Source organism: Dasypus novemcinctus, chromosome 28 (genome assembly GCF_030445035.2).
Source record: "Dasypus novemcinctus isolate mDasNov1 chromosome 28, mDasNov1.1.hap2, whole genome shotgun sequence".
Lineage (NCBI taxonomy): Eukaryota > Metazoa > Chordata > Mammalia > Cingulata > Dasypodidae > Dasypus > Dasypus novemcinctus.
The window spans coordinates 34,417,047-34,433,584 of record NC_080700.1 but is presented as its reverse complement, the minus strand read 5'-3'; the positions used below and the strand labels follow the sequence as shown (position 1 = coordinate 34,433,584).

Sequence of the window (16,538 nt, the reverse complement as noted above, 5' to 3'; positions counted from 1 at the left end):
TTAATTAAAAAAAGAGCGAGGGGGCGGGGATGGGGCGAGGCGATGAGTCTGGCCCCCTCGCCGGGGAGCAACGAGCCTGGCCCCACCCCCGGCCCCGCCCCTGCCCAATCGTCAGGGAGCAACGAGCCTGGCCCCACCCCCGGCCCCACCCCCGGCCCCACCCCTGCCCAATCGCCAGGGAGCAACGAGCCTGGCCCCACCCCCGGCCCCGCCCCTGCCCAATCGCCAGGGAGCAACGAGCCTGGCCCCACCCCCGGCCCCACCCCCGGCCCCATCCCTGCCCAATCGCCAGGGAGCAACGAGCCTGGCCCCACCCCCGGCCCCGCCCCTGCCCAATCGCCAGGGAGCAACGAGTCTGGCCCCACCCCCGGCCCCGCCCCTGGGGCGGGCCCTGACCTCCAGCTGCCGCCGCCACTCGCGCCGGCGCTGGAACGGGCACTCGGCAGGGGGTGGTCCCAGCACCCGGGGCGCGGGCGCAGGATGCACCGAGCACGGGTGGCGCGGGCCGGGGCGGCCGGCCTCGTCCTCCCGCTTTTCCTCCCGATGCTCGGGGTCTGCGGGGCTCCGGCGCCGGCGCGCGGTGAGTGCGGGGCCTGGGCGGTGGGGGGTGTCCTGCGGGGTCAGGGCAGCTGCGCGCGCGTGTGCGGGGCCAAGTGGGCAGATGTCCCGAGACGGGGCCGGGAAGACCTCCGGGGGGGAGGAAGAAACCCCGGGGGGAGGAGCGCGCGGCTGGCGGGTCGGCGGTAGGGTTCCCGTCCCGGGCGCCCCACCCTCCTCCGGGCCCTTCCGCTCCTTGGGGATCGCGGGGTAAGCCGTGCTCCTGGGGGGCGGTGTGTGGTCTTGGAGGCAGAGGCCTCTCTCTCACCCCGAGCACGGGGCAAGTGCTGCCTTTCCTGGAAGGAGCGAAGCCCTTCCGCAGGCGTCGCAGCCTCAGGGATCGGGACTCGAGGGTCCTGGGAGCTTCAGCCCAGAAGTCCCTCCCAGCTCTCGGCTTCCTCTCCTTCCCACCAAGGCTCTGAATCTGGGGCAGTAGACTATGGGGTTGGGGATCTCACCTTCTCAGGAGCTCTGCTACTCAAAATTGAATCTTGGTTTTCTTCAAAGTATATATGAATACAAATTTAGGCTTAAAGAACGACATACTTGCTCAGTATTAGCTGCTACGGGGCTCAGTTGAACTCTCTTGGGCAAAGAATCTCTTATCAGGATTCCAGAAAAAAGGCCAAGGTAAGCATAGGACAATGTCTATTTTTAAAAATATATTTTTTATTGAAGTATTTAATTCATACATGAATATGCATAAACAATAAGTTTGTGAACTTACAAAATAAATATGCATACATCATATAGGGGTCTCATACACCTCCCCTCCACCAACACCTTGCATTGTTGTGAAACATTTGTTAGAAACTATGCAAAAGCATTGTCAAAATATTACTACAAACTATAGTCCCCATCTTACATTTGGTGTATATTCCCCCCAACCCACCCTATTTTTTGAAAATTTATTTTTATTACAGAGGTTGTGAACTTAAAAAATACAACACCCCTTCACCAACACACCACACTGTGATGGAACATTTGGTATAGATTATGAGATAATATCATCAGAGTATCACCACCAGCCATGGTCCATCATGTACATTTGGCACCATTTTTCCAAACACCTCCATTATCAACACAGAACATCTTTGGTGTTGATGCAAGACTGTTGTAGTATGGCTGTTAACCACAGTCTATAGGTCACACTGATTGCAGTTTTCCCATGCTTCTCCACATTCCCACTACCCTGCAATAGTGATGTACATCTGCTCTATCTCACAGAAGGACACCGTTACATTTGTACTCTCAACCATAATTCTCATCCACTTCTGGGTTCACTGTGTTATTCAGTCCCTAGATTATTCTTTAGCTTTCTTTCAACTGACATTTACTTCCCAAGACTACCCTTTTCAGCCACAATCCCATTTATAAACTAGCTACTACGCACTACAATGAGGTACCATCAACTCTATCCATTTCCATGCTTTTGCAGTCAAGTTAATTTAAACTTCTACATACATTAAGCATCAGTAGTTCCTCTCAACCCTTCTCTCATCTTCTAATGACGTATACTCTGGGTTTTAACTCCATGTGTTTGTTCTTCATATTTAGTTCATATCAGTGAGATCATACAATATTTATCCTTTTGTGTCTGGCTTACTTTGCTTGGTATGCTGTTTTCAAGGTTCATCCATGTTATCATATGTGTCCCAATTTCCTTTCTTCTTACTGCAGCATAGTATTCCATCATATGTCTATAGCATATTTTGTTTATCCATTCGTTGGTTGGACACTTGGGTTGTTTCCATCTTTTGTCAATTGTAAGTAATGCTATGAACACTGGTGTGCAGATGTCTGTTCATTTCATAGTTTTTAGTTCTTCTGGATATATTTCTAGTAGAGGAATAGCTGGATCATATGACAGTTTTATATTTAGCTTCCTGAGGAACCCCCAAACTGTTTTCCATAGAGGCTGCATCATTTTACAATCCCACCAATAGTGAAGGAGTGTTCCTATTTCTCCACATCCTCCCCAGCACTTATTGGTGTCTGTTTAATAATGGCCATTCTATGTGGTGATAACTCATTGTTATTTTGATTTGCATTCCCCTAATATCTAGTGATATGAAACATTTTTTCATGTGCTTTTTGGCCATTTGTATTTCATTTCCTCTTTGGGAACAAAATGTTTGTTTAAATCTCGTGCCCATTTTTAAATTGGATTTCTTACTTTTTTATTGTTGAGTTGTATTCTCTTTCTATAGAATTGAAATCAAACCCTTATTGGATATGTGGTTTCCAAATATTTTCACCCATTGAGTGGGCTGCCTTTTTTCACCTTTATTATTTCTTTTAAAGATTTAATTTTTTATTCACTTATTTTCCCCCCTTCCCCTCCTCCCACTCTGCTGTTTTTGCTGTCTCTGTTGTCTTCTCTTCTCTTTTTCTCTCCTCTAGGATTCACTGGGATTGGATCCTGAGTCCTCTGATGCAGAGAATGGTTCCCTGTTAAATTGTGCCACCTCAGTTCCTGGTTTCTGCTGGGCTTCACCTTGACTCTCCCCTTGTCTCTCTTCTGATGAGTCATCATCTTGTTGCGTGACTCACTTGCACGGGCACTGGCTCACGACGGGGGCACTCGTGCAGGCACTGGCTCACAACGGGGGCCCTCACGCGGGCACTGGCTCACGACGGGGGCCCTCATGCGGGCACTGGCTCATGATGGGGCGCTCGTGCGGGCACTGGCTCACCACGTGGGCACTTGCCTGAGCACTGGCTTGCTGTGCAGGCACGCTGGCTCTTCTCCTTTTTCACCAGGAGGTCTCAGGGATTGAACCCAGGTAGGTGGAAGCTCTCTCACTTGAGCTACATCTGCTTCCCCCTTTTCGCCCTTGTGATGAAGTCCTTTGAATCACAGAAGTGTTCAAGTTTGAGGAGGTCCCATTTATCCATGTTTTCTTCTTTTGCTTGTGCTTTTGGTGTAAAGTGTAAGAATCCACCATCTACCACCAGGTCTTGAAGATGTTTCCCTCCATTTTTTTCTAGGAGCTTTATGGTACTTGCTTTTATATTTAGGTCTTTGATTCGTTTTGAGTTAATTTGTCTGTAAAGTGTGAGATAGGGGCCTTCTTTCTTTCTTTTGGCTATGGATATCCAGTTCTCCCAGCACCATTTGTTGAATAGACAATGTCTACTTTTTTGGAAATAAGCCAACTTATTTTTTGGAGGGCATTAATTTTCAAATTCATAAATGGTGCAGTTTAATGTTATGAAAGTATGGTTTAGGGGCTATTAGATGAAACTAAATTTATGTATCTAATATTTTATTCATAAAACAACTAGCAGGACACTTTGATAAGAGCCCCATTGCTGGATTGTTCTCTAGGTTCTTGGCTAAGCTGCAAGAAATGAATTTCACCAGCAAGCCATGTTGATTAGGCCAGTAATTTATTAAGGTAGGGAGAGAAGCGAAATGGGAGAAAATAACAGATCATGGTTCCTAGAAAGAGGAAAGGGCTGAAGAGTGATAAAGGGGGCCGGTTTACAGAGTACAATTTGCCATTATAGAATATAAATATGCAGGTTTTACTCACTCGTGTGTTGTTCATCCTGGCGGGGGGCAGGGGGAGGGCGGGAACGCCTAGGCACATCGAGGGGCCGGCTCGCTCTCCCCTTGCCTTTTAAACCAGTCATTACTCTGCCCCTTTGCTAATGGCAGGGGAGGAGTCCCAGCTGTTCTGCTGTTTTGATTGATCACCCCACCCATCATTCCCTGGAGGGCCCAATGGTAAGGCCCCTGGAGGATACCCCGGGCTTCTCCTGGCTTCTAGAGGAAATCTCGTTCTGAATGGGAGAAGCTGCGGGTTCTTCCAGCAGCCGTCTTGGGGGTACTGAGGACACGTGTTTAATGGCGCTGGTTTTTCTCCCAGGTTCCAGGTCCATTTATTGATTCCCTATCAAGCCTGCTTCAGCCTGAGTTTGGGTGTGATTAACCAAAACAAACAATTAACTTGGTTGTTAGTGCTCTAAATAAATCATTAATGAATTCGCCGGTTCCTCTCCCCATGTACCCTTGAGATCCAGGGAAGGCCGTTTAATTGCGGGTCTGCTCTTCTAAGGGAGTGACCTTACCATGAGAGTGCTGCCCGAGAGAGGGGTTTTGGTTCGTAAAGTATCTTGGAAATACAGTCAGCCAGCTGCTTAGGTTTTTCTTTTTTTTAAAACTCTGAATTCATAACATATCTACAACTCAAGATTTCCCATTTTAACCACTTTCCAGGGTAAAATTCAGTGGCATTGATTACATTCACAACTGCAGCTTTTTCATCACCTCAAACAGAAGCTGTGTGCCCATTAAGCAATAAGTCTCCCTCCCTCTCCCAAGCCCGATAGCCTGTAATCTACTACCGACTCTAAGAAATTTGCTTCTTCTAGGTATCTCATATTATCAAGAACATACAACATTTGTCTTTGTGCCTGCCTTAATTCACTCATCAGAGGCCTTCAAGGCTCATCCATACTGTTGCATGTACCGGAACTTCATTGCTTTTTGAAGGAATAAAGTTCCATTGCATGCAAATACCACACGTTGTTTATCCACCTATCTGTCGATGGGCACTTGGATTGCGTCCATCTTTTGGCTGCTGGGAATAATGCTGCCGTGGGCATTGGTGTTCAAACACCTGTTTGAATTCCTGCTCTTTTTTAAGTGTATATCAAGACTTGGGATTGTTGAGTCAAATGCTAATTCTGTTTTCAATTTTTTTGCAAAATCACCAAACTATTCAAGCCGGGCTATTTTTTTTTCATTTTAAAAAGAATTTACTGGGACGCGGCTGTGGCTCAGTCAGGTGGGCTCCCGCCTACCATATGGGAGGCCCTGGGCTCGCGTCCTGGGGCCTCCTTGTGAAGGCAGGCTCGCCCGCAGGTGGTGAAGAGCCGCCAGCCTGCAAGCACCAGAGAGCTGCCTCAGCAAGGTGACACAACAGAACAGGAGACAAGGAAAAACACAGAAGAGGGCACACTGAATGGACACAGGGAGCAGACAGCAAGCAAGCCGCAAGGGAGGGCAGGAATTAAAACAAAAAATATTGACGTATATCGTTCTTACATGAACATACAGAAACAATAAGTGTGTAATCAAAGGTGTGAGCTTATAAAACAAACATGCATAACATCCTACAGCGCTGCCATTCATCTCCCCACCACAGACACCTTGAGTTGTGAGACATCTGTAACAAAGTATGAAAGAACAGCCTCCAAGTATTACTACTAACCAGAGTCCATCTTCCATCTGGTGTATTTTTGCCCCACCCCACCCTATTATTATTTTTTTCAACAGCCATACAATTTATCTAAAGTGTAAAATCAGTGGCACATGGTATAATTACCAAGTTGTGCATTCATCACTTCCGTTAATATTAGAGCATTTTCAATACCCCCCAAAAACCAAATCAAAACCGTGATCAACCCCATATGTTAGTGCTATTAGTTAGAAATCCTGTGGTGTGCCTTCACCATTTCTATTTATTTCCAAACATTTACAAAGAACTTTTTACCAATTCTGCAGAGATTAAACCTCAGCTTTCCATTCTCTAACTGCATTCTTCTCTGGTGATTTATATTGTAGCTATTTCCTCCATGAGTTTGCTCATTATATTTACTTCATACTAACGAAGTAATACCATATTTACCCTTTTGTGCCTAAGCCAGGCTATTTTTATGGTACGTATCAGGCAAAACAGATTTTATTTTTATCCAACAGTGTGCCAAGGTGGCAATGGAGTAAATGTGTACCTACTCAGGAAAGACAAATTCTTTCCTCCTTAGTGGCCCAGGGTTTAAGCCATGACAATGCTAAAAAAAAAAAACATGGCTCCTATTTTGCAGTGCAACAATGCATTTTTTTGTTCTCATCCCCAAACTGCAACTGTTCACATATTTTGTAAAAAAAAAAAAAGTTTATATATGAGATTTTATGAACTTTCTAGCATTTTCATTAAAATAAATGTTATGCTCCAATTATGGATATTAAAATGAAATTCAAGAGAGATTGTAGGAAAACGGCTAAGTAGGAAGCTTCAGGGTTCCCTCCCTCCACTGAAACAAAGTATTAAACTTGCAGCAACTGTCTGAGGCAACTCTTTTGGAACTCTAGAGCCTAATGGGACACTGCAGCACTGAGGGAAGAGCTGGAGAAAGAGGCTGGACAGCTGTAAACATGGGTGAATTTCGTGCAGGGGCCTGCACCCCCTACCCCCCATCTGCGTGGCAGCCCACAGTGGGGGCTGCACCTGGGCCCCTGGTGCAGCTTGCTGGGGGCAGGGTGGGCTGTAGGAACTAGTGCTCCCAGATCCGGGTGTGTGTGGTCTGATTGCTGATCCCTGATTTGATCAGCTAATTCAGATCTCTGGGGGTCTGGCTCTGAGGGTCGTCACTGTTCCAACCCACCTTAGAGAAAAGTGGCAGAGTCTTAAAGAGGCAGTACTTTAAAAAAATTGTTACAAACTTTATTTTTAGAGAAGTTTTAGATTGCTGAAAAGTTACATTGAAAATATAGGGGATTCCCATACTACCTACACCCACATACACATTTCCCCCGATTACTCTCATTTTACATTAGTGAGGTACATTTGTTAAAATTGATGAACTAAATGGAAGCGCTGCTACTACCAAGATCTATATGTTTTATACTTTTATAGCCTTTGACAAACATGTCCTGTATCCATCACTGCAGTAGCATACAGAACAATGCCAATGCCTAAAAATGCCGTATTCATCGCTCTCCCCCCACTCTGAATCTCTGGTAACCACTGTCTTTATATCAATGTTGCAACTTCTTCTGTTACCACATGATAATACCTAGAATAACAATAAATCTCTATTGGCCCATGGTTACCCCACCTCCCCCAATGTTCATTCATGACTCAGTCTTGTGGAATTTGGGATGATGTCTGCTCTGACTGCTTCAGATGGAGAGGGGGGTTAGCTATTAGAGGACAGATGGAAGGAACTCTTTTGGTGCTTGGTAATAATCCATTAGTACCAGGGAGGTTCATCCATGAGAGTCATATCCCAAGTTGGGGGGAAGGCAGTACTTTGTATTTTCTCCTCTTGGCACTTTCATTCTCTCTTTGGGAGGAAAAATAGTTTGGATGAGTTACAAACTGATGGTTCCAGCTAACAACAACAAGAACAACAACACTAACTAATAAACAATAAACCTTGTAATTCCAGAGGAGTGTTTTAAAAACTAAATTTTCAGAGTTACAGCAACATAATACTTAGAATGTCAAGTTCTCAACAAAAAATGTACATAATACACACAAAAAACCAGGAAAGAATGCGCCATTCACTGGAAAAAAAGAATTTGTTGGAAACTATGCATGAGGAAGCTCATACATTGGAATTATTAGTCAAAGACATGACATTAACCATCTTAAATATGTTAAGTGAGCTAGAAGGAATCCAGGTACAAAGAACTAAAGAAAATTGGAAAAACATAATCTGAATATAATAAAGAGTTAGAAATTATATAAAGAACCACACAGAAAGTTTGGAGCTTCAAAGAACAGTCACTGAAATGACAACTCATTAGACTGATTCAATAGTGGATTTGAACAAGGAGAAAAAAGGATCAATGAGCTTGAAGACAAAATATTTGAAATTATTGAGTGAAGAAGAAAAAGAGGGAATAATGAAGAAAAGTACACAGAGACTGAAGAAACTGTGCGACACCTTCAAGCTTACCAATGTAATCATTTGAGCCTTTGAAGGAAAAAAGAGAAAGGGGCAGAAAAAGTATTTGAAGAAATAATGCCTAAAAACTTTCCAATTCTGATTAAAGACATGAATAACCATATTGAGAAAGCTCAATGAACTCCAGGCAGGATAGACTTTAAGAGATCTCCTTTAGAGTGGAATTTTCACAATTCAATGACAAATATTTTGAAAGCGGCAGGAGAGAAGTTACTTATCACATACAAGGGATCCCCAAGAAAGGTTAACAGCTGATTTCTCATCAGAAGTCATGGAGGTCAGAAGATAGTGGAATTGTATTAAATCCTTATAGGAAAAGAAGTGTCCACCAAGAAGTCTGTATGTGGCAAAATTATCTTTCAAGAATGAATTTAGGAAAGCGGACTTGGCTCAACTGATGGAGCTTCCACCTACTATATGGAGGGTCCAGGATTCGACCCCCAGGGCCTCCTGACCCGCGTGGTGAGCTGGCCCATGTGCAGTGCTGCCGTGCACACGGAATGCCATGCCACCTAAGGGCACCCTTGCATAGGGGAGCCCAACATGCAAGGAGTGTGCCCTGCAAGGAGAGCCGCCCTGCATGAAAAAAAGTGCAGCCTGCCCTGGAGTGGGGCTGCACACACAGAGCTGACACAGCAAGATGATGCAACAAAGAAGGGACGCAGTTTCCCGGTGACGCCTGGCAATGCAAGTGGATACAGAAGAATACACAGCAAATGGACACAGAGAGCAGACAATGAAGGGAAGGGGACAGAAATAAAATAAATCTTTAAAAAAAATGAAGGCAAAATTAAGACATTTATAGATAGACAAACATTGAAAGAGTCATAAGGCTCGTCTCTCTTCCCAGGGCTTGTTTCTTTCTGAACTAGCTGCTCTGTTCTCTTCCCAAGGTCTGCTGTCATCGATGAGGTGACTGGCTGGGCTGTCTCCCTGGGGCTCCAGTGCCAAAACTAAGTTCTCTCCTCTGTTATGTGCCTCTATTCCTCTGTATGAGTGTCTGCCACCAAGGGAATGGGGACTTAGTGCCCTATGAATGTGGCCAAATCTTAATTTAATCAAATAAACATAACCTTTGAATTTAATACAATCAAATGGTTGTATTAAATTCAAGCAGAGGAACTGACCAGTTTACAAACATAATCAATATCCCATTTTGGAATTCATAAATAATATCAAACTGCCACACTTGCCCTATAAGGTAGTTGTTTAGGCTGAAATTAAAGGACGTTGGACAGTAACTTGAAGCCGTAAGAAGAAGTAATGAACACTGGTAATGGTAACTCCAAAAATATAAAATCCTGTTGTATTGTACCTTTGGTTTGTAACTCCTACCCTGCACCATATGACAAAACAAGCAAACGAAAAAAGTAACATTATAAATCTGTGCTAATGGGCTAAAAATCTGTAAAGATATAATCTGAGACAATAGCAAATATAATGGGAGTAAAGAGTTTGTATACTACTGAAATCAGCTTGGTGTTCGTCAAACTAGGTTCTTACTACTTTAAGATGCTCTTGGTATTTACAAAGGTAATCACTAAGAAATAATTAAAAATAATAAAGAAAAGGAAAGAAGAAGGGAGCCAAAGCAGTCCACTACAAATGCAACTCAATTAAAATAAATAGCAGTAATCGAGGAACAAAAAACATACAATACATACAGAAAATAAATCACTAAATGGTAGAAGTAAATTCATCTCAGTTATTACCTTAAATAACAGTGGATTAAATTCCCTTATTAAAAAACAGATATTGGCAGAGTGGATGAAAACACATTGTCCGTCTATATGCTCTCTACAGGAGACTCAGTTTAGGTATAAAGAAACAAGGGTTGAAAATACAAGGGTGAGAAAAGATATTCTATGGAAACACTAATTAAAGAGCTGGAGTGGCTATGTTACTGTCAAACAAAAGAGACTTCAAGTCAAAAAAGATTAGGAGACAAAGAAGGATGTTATATTGTGGTGGTTTGGAGTTGTGTATCCAGGAAAACATGTTCTCAAACTCAGTCCATTCCTTGGGTGTGAATCCATTGTAGGTAGGACCTTTTGATGAGGCTGCTTCAGGTAAGGGCTGACCTAACTCAGTCAGGTTGGGTCTTAATCTTATTACTGGAGTCTCTGATAAGTGGAATGAAATTCAGACATTTAGAGAGAGAGCCAGAGGGAGCCGCCAGAAGCTGGAGGTCAGTGGAATCCAGAAGAGGAGGGAGTGGCCAGGAGAGGTCACCATGTGCCTTGCCATGTGCCAGAGGAGCCCAGGGCCAAGGACTGCCACCAGCCAGGTGATCTACACTTCCTTGGGAAGGAAGCCCACATGCCCTTTCCCAGGAAATGAGAACCGTAGACTAAAACACCTCCATTCGTCATCTGGGAGGATCTACTGAGTGCACATGTCCTAAGGCTGGGGAAAGTGTGGGGCCTGCTCCAAGCCACAGGGCCTGCCCTGGGATGGGGGCTCTCAGCTGGCCCTGGTGTGAGCAGGTAGAGGGACAGGAAGGGTGCTGGCTGACCTAGGCTTGGGAGCAACAGCTGGTGGGTCCAGGCGATGTGTTTGTTGGGAAGGGACCCCCATACTTAGGACTGGGGGATACCTCCTAGGTTTAAACTCTGGGGGAGGCACCCCTGAGGCCCCTGGGCCCTGACTTTGCTGAGGAATGGCTTTGGCTACATGCACACAGAGTCTGGTAAAGTATGTAACTGAGAGGACAGTGAGGTGCTGTCTTCAGGAAGTTTGATAGGCAATGGCCTTAAGTCTTGCATGTCAGAAAGAGGAGCTGGGAGGGGGAAAAGGGGTGGGACCTGTGGTTGGAGGAAGGTATTAAATATCTTAAGTTACATCACCAGCTGGTGCTTGGTAGTAATCGCTTGGTGCCAGGGAGGCTCATCCCTGGGAGTCATGTCACTGTCATGTCACTGGGAGAAGGTAATGATCTGGGAAGAGTGGGCTGAGGGAGGGAGGAGGGGTATATGGGAACCTCTTATATTTACTGATTATAACACTTAAAGAAATAAAGAGGAAAAAAGAAAAAAAATAGCTCAGGTGAGGTCAGCAGGATTTAAAGAGCTCAGGTGAGGCCAGAAGCACCAGGTGGGCAGGCTGTGTGGTCAGAGGTGGCAGGTCAGGACCACGGGGAGCCAGGCTACCACCCAGTGGGGTGCTCTGTGATGGTGGGAGTTCAGGGCAGGCGGGCTGTGGGGTGGTGGAGAGTGCTGGTGGCGAGCAGTGTGGGGGTCCTGTGTGGTGGCAGAGAACAAGAGGGCATGGGAGACCCAGTGTGGGCAGGTGGAGGGTCTACTGGCTGCCCCGTGCTGCCCTCTTTTCCGGGTCCCTCCCCTGACTGTCCTGCCCCCTCTCCTGCTGGGGGCTATCTCTCACCCCCAGGGCAAGGAGCATGTTCAGATCGGAGAAAGGGCGGGGGTGTTAGGGAAAAGTCAGGTAGAGATTGGAGGGCCGGGAGGAAGCCTGCTGCTGGCTGGTGGGCCTATGGAAGTTTCCAGAGTTGGTGGAGCGGGGAGTGGAGGAAAGCAGTCCCCCCCTGCCCAGCCTTGCACAGGAACAGTATTGGTGTCCCAGAGACTGGGGTTCGTGTGCCTAAAGGTCCTGGCCTGCTCTTTTCTCCCACAGACACTCACTCTCTGAGCTGTATCTGGAACGTGGTAAACAAGTCCAGGCCTGGAGAGCCCTGGTGTGAGGTGGAAGGCCAGGTGGACCAGAAAACCTCCTTCTACTACGGTTGTGGCAGCCACTGGGCCAAACCTTTGGGTCCCTTAGGGGTGAAGGTAAACTCCATCAAATTCTGGACAGAATTGTCTGAAACTCTGGAAGATGTGGGCCAAGAGCTCTGGATGAACCTGCTTGACATCAAACTGGAGGAAAACATCAAGGGTAAGTGTGGGAAGGGGGTGGGGTGGGCGATGCTGCCGGGGATGAGAACGGGGAGGGGGCAGGGCACACGTGGGGAGGGGGCGGGGCACATGTGGGGAGGGACATGTGGGGAGGGGGCTCACATGGGGAGGGGGCGGGGCACATGTGGGGAGGGGGCGGGGCTCATGTGGGGAGGGGGGGCACATGGGGAGGGGCAGCAGGTGCATTTACACGTTCTGTCACCGTGTGAAAGGACTGAGCATGGGCTGAGCCTGGAGGCAACGTGGAGAACCTGCTGGGCTAGAAGGGGCAGATCCTGGAGCCTGGAGCTCAGGCCCCTCCATGTGGGGACACAGCTCCTGGGGGACGGGAGGGGTCCTGAGCACAGGGTGAACTCTTTGTGGATGGGGGCAGGTCCCCCCACCTTGAAGGCGCAGATGACTTGCCGGCACGAAGCAGACCTGTGCAAGGAGGCGTCCTGGAAATTTAGCGTCAATGGGCAGGTGTTCCTCTTTGACTCACACCAACTGGTCCGCGATCCATCCTGGAGCCCGGGGCATCAAGGAGAAGTGGGAGGGCAACAGGGCACTGGCGGAGCATCTCAGGAAGGTCTCCAAAGGGGACTGCAGCCACTGGCTACGGAAATTCTCGGAGCACTGGGGGAAAATGCTGGAGCCAGAAGGTAAGTGCGCAGGTGGGAAGGATGTGGGAGCTCCCTTTAGAGGTCTCCTGCCTTCCTGTGAGGATGTGAGTGTGTGCATGCGTCATTGAAAAATGGATGGGGAGCGGGTGTAGCTCAGTGGCTGAGCACCTGCTTCCCATGTACGTGGTCCCAGGTACAATTCCCAGTACCTCCAAATAAAACCTCAAAAAAAAAGTAGCTGGGTTGGGGGTGGTTTTCTTGGGGAACTTCCCACCTCGAGCCCGAGTATTTCCCGGGCCCGAGTCCTCCTTCTCCAGCACCCTCGTGCCTTGCCTCCCACTCACTGGCCGTCAGCTCACCCTGGGCTGGCTGCTGCAGGTTCCCAAGTGTCTGTGTCGTCGTGCCTCAGGCCGTCTCATTTCCTCTGTCCAGATGTCCTTCCACCAGCAGGACCGTCACTTCCTCTGACGCCTTCCCATCTCCCCCAGCTGGAATTAACCTCCCGCCTCTGGCGTCCTCTAAAAAGTTCTGGCCTCCGTGACCGTGAGCACCTCTGGGCCTTTGTCCATCTCCCTCCATAGAAACAGGAGCTCAGGGGCACAGGGCTCAACCCCGGTGCGTCTCTGTGACGCCAGGACCTGCCAGAGTCGCTGCTGCAGGACACAGGAAATGCGCGGGGCAGCTGGTGGAAAAGCAGGCACCACGGGGGCGGTTTGCAGGCTTGGTGGGGCGTTCACGGAGTGGTGTCTGTTTCAGCGGCGCCCCCCCTGGTACTCAGTAACCCTTCAGCCAACCTGCTGCTTCCTCTGTGGCTCCCCGCACTGATCATCGTCGTCCTATCGATCGCCGTCGTCGTCACTTTCCTTGTCCGCCTCACAGTGGTCATTAGGAACTCCCGACAGGTAGGAGCACGTGTGAGGTGAGGGGCACACTCTTGGGGGTGCTAGGGCCCTGTCTCCCACCCCACGGGGCCCCGTGCACCAGCCCATGGAGCTGGGGAGATGCTGCACTTCCTGACATACCCTCGCGATCCCCCGCTGCACGGAGGCTGGACACAGCTCCGTCGTTGGGACTGAAGGGGCTGGCGTGGGCCGCGGGCAGTGTGTGAGAAGAGGAGAAAACCAGCCTCTCCTCCTGAGGGTGGGGCAGCACCCAAGAGCCGGGGAGCCTGGGCAGGGCTGACTGCCCCACGGGCCTGTCCCCGGGCTCCCCAGCCAGATGCTCACCAGGTCTTTGCTGCAGGTGGCAGAGCTGCGGTCGGCGCAGCGTGGCCCAAGCTCTCCGCCAGCCCTGCTGGACAGCCCGCCGCCCCAGCACCCAGAGCAGTAGCAGCACCGGGGCCGGGGGGCTCGCCGCTCCTGGCCCCCTCGTGGAGGATGGGCCTCCTTAGGACCCAGCCATCCTGGGCCCGTCCACAGGAAACAGCCAGCGTCACCCCAGCTGAGGGCAGGGTCCCGGGCGGCCAAGCCCCGCTCCATGTGTCCTGTGAATGGGCTCCCACTTGGGGGCGGAAGTGTTCTGTGATGCGGGACCCAGTGCTGCGGGATGGAGAATTCACCAGGGATTTTCCTGCAGAGGGGGCCCTGGAAGCCCCCGCCTTCCACCTCCCTGGTACTGTGAATGATGCTCGTCCTTTATTGACATGTAAAACACCTATATCTGGGTGTAAAAGCACCCAGATGGTGCTCTTGTTTGTCTGCTCGTTGTTTGCCCGCCCCTCTCCAGGAGGCACGGAAACTGTACCCGGGACCTCCCACGTGGGAGGCGCGCACCCAGCGGCTTGAGGCACAGGTGCTCCCGCAGGCTGCTGCCTCTGCTGGCTCGTGGCCTCTGCTTGTTGGGCAGGGGCGGGGTCTAGCCTGGGGCTGCGGGAGGGGCTTCTACCTCCTTCCGGCGGGTTTGAACCCTGGACCCTCCGTAGGGTAGACGGACGCTCTATCCGTTGAGCCACGTCTGCTTCCCGGCCTTGGTCTCTTTGCTGCTTCCTGGCTTGGCGCTACATGCCCGAGTCTGAAGAGAAAGCTCAGGGAGTGACCGATGGCTAGCCCTGCCTTCAGAAGTTCCTCTTGCTTGGTCCTCCGTCTATCACACAAAGCAGAGTTGTGTTTTTACATTTAAATGTAAAAACAACCAAAAAAATTATTTACATGGGCATGTGGATATGTGAGTTTGTCTGCAGGAGAAAAGCATTCCAAGCACCAGGAGCAAATTCAATGCAAGTAATCTGATTAGAAACAAGGATCTACTTTTTTCTTTTGGATTTATTTATTTTTTCAATTGTCTTTTTTTTTTTTTTTTAAGATACTTAGATCACAAAAAATGTTACATTAAAAAATATGAGAGGTTCCCATAAACCCGCCTCTCCCTCCTCCCACATCAACAACCTCTTTCCTCCTCGTGGCACATTCATTGCATTTGGTGAATACATCTTGGAGCACTGCTGCCCCGCATGGATTATAGTTTACATTGCAGTTTACACTCTCCCCACGTCCATTCAGTGGGTCGTGGCAGGATATATAATGTCCAGCATCTGTCCCTGCAATATCATTTAGGACAACTCCAAGTCCCAAAAATGCCCCCACTTCACATTTCTCCTTCCCTCTCTCTGCCCTCAGCACTTCCAGTGGCCACTGTCTCCACATCAATGATACAATTTCTTCCATTGCTAGAGTCACAATAGTTCTACTGTAGAATACCAGTAAGTCCACTCTAATTCATGTTTTACTCCTCCATCCTGTGGACCCTGGAATGGTGATGTCCACTCCACTCTAAATGGAGAGGGGCTTAGATCCCACGTGGCTGATGGATGCATCCTCCTGCTCGCAGCTGTGGGGACTCTTAGCTCCCTGCTGTGGTGGTTGACCTTCCTTACCTCCCTCTTAGCTGACCGGGGTGAGTCCAGCGAACCAGAGAGCAGGTGCTGCAACTCTGCTGAGTGCAGACATTGGCTCCATGGGGCCGCTATGCCCTGCTACCCCGTACGGGGTGTGACTGTGCTCCCCCTTCTGAAAGGCAGTGGAAATGGGTCCAGGAACAAGCGGAAGCAGGTTCCCAGCGGTGGCGTCACCTGAGCCTGGCGGCGCTGGTGTAAGAGACGCAGGAGCTCATACACACAGGGGTTTAGCATGTGCTCCTGACGAGCGGGTCCTGGGGTTTTTTTCTGGTGGGAGTAGCATGTCACTAAAGCAGGTGTTTTGATGTATTAGTTTTTAAAAAATAGTCAAAGCAGGTTTAGATTTTAATCAGAGGCACAGGGGTTCCAAGTCTTTCTGTTTTACGGAGTAGCTTGGCATCAGCTCGTCTTCCCATCTCTGCCCTTTGAGGAGCTGGGGAAGGCCTGGCCTCACACAATTGTCATTTTGTGTTCTGGTGTCTTTTTTCCATGCATGCCAGATATCCCTTTCCTTTAACATTTCTGAAGAGTTTTTTCTTTTGTAATAAACCAACAAACCAACCTGATCTTGATCCCCACGTTTTCCCTTGCTGTTCTCTGGGTATTTTTGTGTTGGTGCTGCGAGTCGACTGTGGTTTTTTCTTGTCACGGCGACGTCTAATTGCCATCTACAGTCTGTTCACAGATAATTCCTTGTTGAAACAAACTTTGGAAACTGCCCAGAGCAGCTTTTATAAACCAATGTAACATTTATTAAAATATTAAAAAAAATGTTTTTGGTTATTGCTTTGTGTAGCTTCCTGTATTTCCATGTACATTTTATATTCGTCT

The 16,538-nt window shown here is 48.4% G+C and overlaps 1 protein-coding gene across 1 annotated transcript; it reads left to right on the top strand.

The window, feature by feature from the left end:
* Positions 1-431: 431 nt before the first annotated feature.
* On the top strand, positions 432-16,273 carry LOC101436366 (UL16-binding protein 1-like). Its single transcript, XM_058289534.2, is given in 7 exon segments — positions 432-580; positions 11,932-12,192; positions 12,586-12,688; positions 12,690-12,853; positions 13,247-13,357; positions 13,571-13,716; positions 14,057-16,273. Coding segments are annotated over 7 exon segments (972 nt in total). The 5' UTR covers positions 432-480; the 3' UTR covers positions 14,144-16,273.
* The last annotated feature ends 265 nt before the right edge of the window (positions 16,274-16,538 follow it).